The sequence below is a fragment of the Tupaia chinensis genome, unplaced genomic scaffold, assembly GCF_000334495.1.
Source record: "Tupaia chinensis unplaced genomic scaffold, TupChi_1.0 Scaffold000012_1, whole genome shotgun sequence".
Lineage (NCBI taxonomy): Eukaryota > Metazoa > Chordata > Mammalia > Scandentia > Tupaiidae > Tupaia > Tupaia belangeri.
Window position 1 is genome coordinate 4,009,138 of NW_006159442.1, and position 7,562 is coordinate 4,016,699.

A 7,562-nucleotide genomic window follows, 5' to 3' on the forward strand; every position below is an offset into this window, starting at 1 on the left:
TTGCAACTTTTAGAATATTGTCTTTGTCTTTGACTTTTTACCAATTTGGCTATGATATGCCTCGGGAGGATCTTCTTATGTTATATCTATTAGGTGTCCTTGGTATTTCCTGGATTCAGACGTCTACATAGCTCTCTAAATTTTATTTTTATTTATTTATTCATTAATTTATTTTAATTTGACCAGAGAGAGACACATACACACAGAGAAGGAAAGTGAGAAAGCAAGCTATCAGGTCTAGGACTCAAACTGTGGTCGGCCATGTGGGAGTGTCCAGCACCTTAACCACTACTCCACCTGCTGGTCCCCCTCAAAAAATCTCTTATGATTGTGTTAAGGTGATGAAATGAAATAAAATTTTTTTCTCCATTTTCTGTATTTTATAGTGTGCTTATATATTGCACTAATAATTACTTTTAAGCACCTTCAAAGCATTTATTGAAAACTTGCTTGGCCTTGTGAGTGCAAAGTCTTGGTTTGGGGTGGGAGGCGTGAAGGGTCACCTCATAACTAAGAATATGCAAGACATAAGCTTTCTTTACTGAACCTGTTTCCTGGAAGTTACCTTATTTCTTATCTGGTCTATACTGCCTTGAAACTTCTTTCAGGCTACTTTAAACCCACTGTCAGGTTTATTAAGGGTCTTTGGTTTATAAAATGTGCAAATAAGATAAAAAATGCACATTAGACTTAAAAAATTAAAGGCTATTTATAAAGGGAGATGCTATGAGTTCAATCATATACCCTAAGAAAACACGTTGAGAGCAAGAAGGTGATATGACAGTTAATACTCTGGGTTCCAGGCCAGCAGGTGGCATGGTGGCTAAGGGTGCTGGACTCCCATATGGCTGACTATGGTTCAAGTCTGGGACCTGGTTCTCACTTCTCCTTTCTCTCTCTCTCTCTGTCCCTCTATGGTCAAATGAAAATAAAGTTAAATAATTATTTTTCTTTAAATGATTTTATTCCATTTCATTTATTCATTGATTCATTTATTTTAATTTGACCAGAGAGCAAAAGACAGAGAGAGAGAGAGAGAGAGAGAGAGAGAGAGGGAGAGAAAAGTGAGAAAGCAAGCCACGAGGCTCGGGACTCGAACCATGGTCAGCCATGTGGGAGTGTCCAGCACCTTAACCACCATGCCACTCACCAATCCCCAGTTAAATAATTTTTAAAAAAAAAATACTCTAGTTTCCACATGATCAACTCTGTGGTTCAAATCCTAGACCAGTGGCTTGAAAAACACACTGGGTGAATGTATGAGTGTGCACCAAATCCTGAGAGGAGAATGAAGAATGGATTGTGGTGTGGCCATCTCCCGTAGGGAGTGATTTCTCACTTTTCTGGTCTCTGTGTCTCTCTCTGCCTCTCTCCAGTGATTGCATGTGCCCCATAGCAAACTCTTAACAAAAAAAAAAAAAAAAAAAAAAAAAATTCTTAAAAAAAAAAAAAAAAAAAAAAAAAAAAGACTTGAAGTTCTAGCCTCCTAATCTGTGGATGTAACTTTATTTGGAAATAGGTCTTGAAAAAAAAAAAGAAATAGGTCTTTGCAAATGTGATCAAGTTAAAAGGAGATTATATCAGTTTGGGGCAGATCCTAACTCAATGACTAATGTCTTTATAAAGTTAGGGAAATCTGGACACAGACACAGAAGGCAGAGAATGCAGTGATATAGTGATATGTCTACAAGTCAAAGAATGCTGGGGGCAGCAGGTGACATGGTAGTTAAAGGCGCTGGACTTCCACATGGCAGACCGTGGTTTGAGTCCCAGACCAGGTGGCTTGCTCTCTCTTTCTCTCTGGTCAAAATTGAAAAATAATGATAATAAAGATATAATTCTTAAAACAAAACAAAACAAAAATAAGCAATGCCAAGGAATGCAGAAGCTGGCAGGAGCAAGGACAGTTTCCTCCCCTAGAGGCTTCAACAAGAGCATGGTTCTACCAACACTTTGATTTCAGACTTTGAGCCTTCAGAGCTGTGAGAGAAAAAGTTTCAAACCACCGAGCTTGTGGTATGTTGTTTCCGTAGGCCTAGAAAGCTAGTGCGGGGTAAAATGTCAATTGCAGTTATGCTGAAAACTATCTAGATGTACTGTAATGGAATTGTTCTACCCTGATCAAAAAATATGCGCATTTTGGGGCTGGCAGGTGGTGTGGTGGTTAAGGGGGCTGGACTCCTACATGGCTGACCGTGGTTTGAATGCCGGACCTGGTGGCTTTCTTTTTCACTTTCTCTCTCTCTCCCCTTGTCTGGTCAAATTCAAATATATACATACATACATACAGTTAAATAAAATAATCCTTTTTTTTTTTAAAGAGGACATATGTACATTTTAATAAAATGGATTGAAACAGTGGCTGTCTTTACTAATAGTGCTACTACTACCATCCTGTGTGATAATAACCAAAATATCTCCAAGTATCATTCTGCTTTAGGTCTTGATCTGACTATTCATGTTGCAGCCCGAGTGAGCTTTCTAGAATCTGATGACAACGTGTACCTGTTTAAACCCTTCAGTGGGTCCCCCACTGTCACACAATATCCTGACTCCTCCCGTGGTTTCTCCTCACTTACCTCTTGTCACCGCTTACCCCGCTGTCCACTCTTGGCCTCACTGGCTGGCCAACTCCTGTTCAGGCCTCAGGCCCTTCTTTGCTGCTTTTCCAGGTTGTCCTGTAGGCCACCATCATTTTTTTTTTCTTTTTTTTTGGAGAAGTTTTTGCTATAGGGAGTGTGCGCTCACCAGAAAGACAGAGAGAGACAAAGAGATAGAAAGTGAGAAATCACCCCCCAGGGGGGATGGCCACGCCATAATCCCTTCTCCTCTATTCTCCTCTTGGGATCTTGGGCACGCACGCACACGCGCCTGGCGTGAGTTTAACCCACTGGGTCCGGGACTTGAACCATGGTTGACTACGTGGGAGTCCAGCAACATAGCCATTACCCTAACTGCTGGTCCCGGCCACCATGATTTTGTGATAGGCAGTTAGCTAGTAATGAGCGGAGGACCAAGGATTTTACACAACAGCTCAACACTCTCCCTCCCTGTGAGTTTCTCTGCACCTTTTTTAGTCTACTCCAACTCATCCACAGACTTGAAGCATTAGCACCACCAGAATTCCTTAAAGGATGCAGAACTGCAGGTCCAATTAGAACTCCAGATTCAGATGCACAGTTTAACAAGCCACTGAGATAACCCTTGTGCACATTAAATGTGTGAGGCACTAGGCTCTTCACTACAGGTTTCATGGGGGCAGGGAGTGCTGTCTTCCCACAGCCTAGCAGGGTGTTTGTCTTCAAATAAAGAGATTTATTTGGGCCAGCTGGTGGCACATGGGTTATGGCAGCTGGATCCCATATGGCTGACTGCAGTTCTAGCTCTGGATCCAGCAGTGTGAAAAACATGTCAGGGCATGTATGCCTGCAACTCCAAAATCCTGCAAGGAGGGAGGGGAAAGGACTGCGGAGTGACAAGAGGAGGGACAGTCTCCCCTTCTGTCTCTCTCTGAGTAGCGTGAGTACCCTCTGGCAAATTAAAATAGATAAATAGAGATTAAATTTAGTAAAGCATCAGACAAACATGCTGTACAGGAAAAAACAAGCCCCTTTTTATTGAATAAAGAATTGGAATAAAGCTGGGATCAGCAGGTGGCATGGTGGTTAGGGGCACTGGTCTCCCACATGGCTAATTGCAGTTCGAGTCCTGGACCTGGTGGCTTACTTTCTCACTTTCTCTTTCTCTCTCTATCTTCTCTGGTCAAATTAAAATAAGTAAATAAATAAAGTTAAATAAAGTAATTAAAAAAAGAATTGGAATAAAGTATACATTTCATCATATACTTCCTCTAAATACTCCCTCATTCATCTCTCACCTCCTTTTGTCCAGCTGTCAAATTATTTTCTGCATGAAATATATGAATGACTATTATATTGCTAATCATGCTTGTTATCTATATATCTATATTTATCTGTATACATATACATCTATATTTTTAAATAGCCTATGTTACAATATAGACATGGCCAGATTTGCACTGTCTTTTTTAAAAAAATATTTTATTTAACCTTATTTATTTATTTATTTATTTATTTATTTATTTATTTATTTTAATTTGACTAAGAGGGACAGAGCAAGAGAGAGAGAAGGAAAGTGAGAAAGCAAGTCACCAGATTTGGAACTCAAACCGCAGTTGGTCATGTGGGAGAGTCTAGCGTTGTTAACCACCAGGCCACCTGGGCACTATCATTTTTGAACTTGATACACTAAAAAAGAATTATCTGGTAATAGTCATCCTCCTTACCAGTCCTGCTTATTTCTTTTAAAACTGATAGTATGGAATACTTTTTTTTTTTCTTTTGTCAAAGGGTGTGTATGCTCACCAGGGAGCCTACACAAGTGAGAAAGCACCCCTTGGGGTGTGATTGGCCCACAATCCTTTCTTCATTTCTCCATCCTGTTAGGATTTTGGACAAGCACACATGCACAAATGTATTTTTTTCAAGCCTCTGAGGCTGGGATTTGAACTGCACAGTCAGCTCACTGAACCAGGAGGCTGTGGAGACACCTCCTCCCCCCATGTTTATGTTACTTCTAAGCCTAACATTAACTAGTAGTTCACTTTTCCGGAGAGGTGTACAGTTAAGAGAGTTTTTTCACCCTTTGCTTCTAATATCCTCTAAAATGTTAGACCTGAAAGAGTCAGTGGACCAAAGTCTTTAAAAATCTCCTCCATAATCGAGTTGATTCTAACCCGTTTTCTTCCTAGCAAGTTGAATTTGCAATTCCCTAGAAGGCACGACCTGCCTAGGACTTGTATCCAGTATGGGTCACGCCACCTTTTATAATGGTAATATTATGTCAGGACTGACTCACTCTTTTAGGTAAAGCTGTTATAATTCACTTTCCTTTTGTTTAGTTAGGAGTATTTTGGGGTGCATGATTTGACTACAAGTTTACTAACTTATGCAATCAGAAAGTTAATGGTCCTCCTTATGAAGTGAAATTGAGTCTTGAGAGGGCCACAGTGGTTTTGGGTTACCACAGTTACCAGGGTCAAGAGAATCGATTCCAGGGTAGCCTCTTCATGGTGCTTCCTGTGGTGATAAGTGCTGAACTCCACCCACTCTTACCCCTACTGACGTACCACACTGAAAACACCGAATATCAACCTCTAAACCGGGTTGCTTCAACCTCAAGAGGAATTTTGTTTGACACCTGTAGCATTGTTTACATCTTGTGCACGGCTAAGGCATAAATAAATATTTGCTGGTTTGTGTTGACTGAACAAGTTAAAGTAAATAAACAAGCTCAAATGCCTCCTGGGCCCAGATAATGTAAATGGAAAACGAACAGCAGGGAGTGTTGGTGGGCAACAGCCCAAAGCCCTTAGAAACTGTGGCTTCATTCAACCACACCAACCAACTCTGCACTTTTGGAAAATGAAGTCCCCGGTGGTTAGAACTTCTGATTTTCCCCACGATGCCAGAAAGCTAGGCATGTCATGCAATTTCTCAGTTTTTAAATGTTGACAATCCATTCAGGTTTTCACCACACATTTAGGAGACCAACCCTTGAGAACCAAACCAAACTGGGAGCCCGTGCAACTATAAGCAACCCCGTGCAAACTCTGCCTCAGGTAGCAGGGATAAGAGAGGAACACACACTATCTGAGAAAACTGCAACCGCTGGGCAGGCTCTGGCTTCCTCTGGGCCTATCTGGGTTTAGATCCCCATGAGGCTCTCAGCTACATGAACTTGGAATTTACTGAACTTCTATAAACCTCAGTTCTGCACCTGAAAAGTGCCATGATGGTAAGAATGTCAGCTTCCGGGCAATGTTTTGAGGATGGAGTAAGAAAATGCATGCCAAAGCTCTCAGTCTGACTGCGCTCAACGCCTGCTACCTCTTCCTAATTACTCTTTTTCACGATAAGGGACTTTTTCAAGGTCCAGCCAAACACTGCAATAATCTCATGTTCCCAGATAGCAAATCCCTCCTTTCACAAAAGATAACAGCATTTTCTACACGATGACCTCCACGTTCTGATGTTAGTAAACAGCCAAATTTGCAACATCCACAGTGGGAATATACACCTCATTAAATCGGTCTTGACAGGGCCTGAGAACCAGCCCCCTCCCTCCACCATCACACACACACACACCCCTCTTCCCAACTCAAACACAATGTTTTTTTTTGCCTTGATGCAGGGTATTTTTTTAAAAACTATTTATTTAATTCTATTTATTATTTTTTAATTTGATGTGAGAGAGAGGAGAGAGAGAGAGACAGTGAGAAAGCAAGCCACGAGGTCCAACACTTGAAACTCAGTCATCCATGTGGGAGTCCAGCGCCTTGAACCACTAGGTCACCTGCCAGCCCTGATGCAGGGTTTTAAAATGCAAAACTTAAGAGTTTTAATTCGCCTGGCACCATTCTCACTGTATCTCTGGCATCGTCCCTAGTGTTCAAGTTCTCTACATGTTACTTCCTTGGAACTACCTACGCCCTCTAAGTCCGAAGTTTCCTTTTCCGAACTTTTCCCGGGATTTGCTAACAAAAGCCTCTCATTGGCAATTTGCTCCGAGGACGAGGAGCCAGGCCTCTCCTCGCCACCTCTCTTCCTGCCCTTGGGAAGCCTTTCTGGTGTCGACTCCTAGCCCCGGCCACAACCGCAGTTTACTCGCCATCCGGGGGCTGCAGATGCTCAGGGACGACCCCTTTTCTCCCACTCCCATTTTTTTTCAGGAAGTAATTTCGAGGCCGACTAGGGGCTCGCCCGCAGCGCGCCCGGCGCCCCCCGCCGCGGTCGGCGCCGTCGCAGGTCGGGAGTCGGTCTGTGCCCGGCGGCGGGTTTGGAAGCAGGTTCACGCCCATCCCGGCTCTGTCCCCGCGCCGCAGTGGCCCGTGGGGGCGGGGAGAGGGGCGGGCCCGGCGTCAAGTTTCGCTACGTCACGGGGAAGTCCCCTTAGGACTGGAGCCGGGCCCGGATCTTAGAGGTCCCCTGGCGCGCACCGCTTCTCACAGTCCCTCTGTCCACTCTGCGCGCAGCTGGTGTCCTGGAGGCGTCCACGGGCTCGACTTGGGGGACCGAGGCCCCCTAGGTTTGCAGCGCAGTTCAGGCGGTGCTTGCGAAGATGCCTGGGAAGAAGGCGCGTAAGAACGCGCCACCCGGCCCACCCCGGACTGCGGGAGGTAGGGACCTGCTGGGGCCCGTGGACACCCAGGCTGGGGGGGCAGGGGTCGAGGGCTTGATCGCGGCAGGTCAGGCCCGATCTGCAGAGGTCCATCGAGGTCGGGCCAGGTCTGCGCCCTGGCACGTACCCTAGGGGCGCCTGGGGGAAGGTCTTTTGGACTTTCTGCAGGACCGCGGACCAGGCGAAGGAGGGCGCCGGCTTTGGGACTGGGATGAAGCTGCATTTTAGCTGCAGCTGCATTTTAGCCGCAGCTGCATTAGCCGCAGCTGCAAGCTGCTTCCTCCGCTCGTCGCTTTCCCGGAGCCGCGGGGAGAAAAGTGCAAGTGCGGGCGGCTGTCCCGAGGAGAAAGTCGCTGTCTCGG

General features: G+C 44.7%; 1 protein-coding gene across 1 annotated transcript in view; it reads left to right on the top strand.

Moving 5' to 3' along the window:
- Positions 1–6,988: 6,988 nt before the first annotated feature.
- The window catches only part of PMAIP1 (phorbol-12-myristate-13-acetate-induced protein 1), a 6,664-nt gene continuing 6,090 nt past the window's right edge, over positions 6,989–7,562 (top strand). Inside the window, exon 1 of the mRNA XM_006139942.3 lies at positions 6,989–7,198. Coding sequence (XP_006140004.1) covers positions 7,141–7,198 — 58 coding nt within the window. The 5' untranslated portion in view covers positions 6,989–7,140. The remainder of the gene's footprint in view (positions 7,199–7,562) is intronic.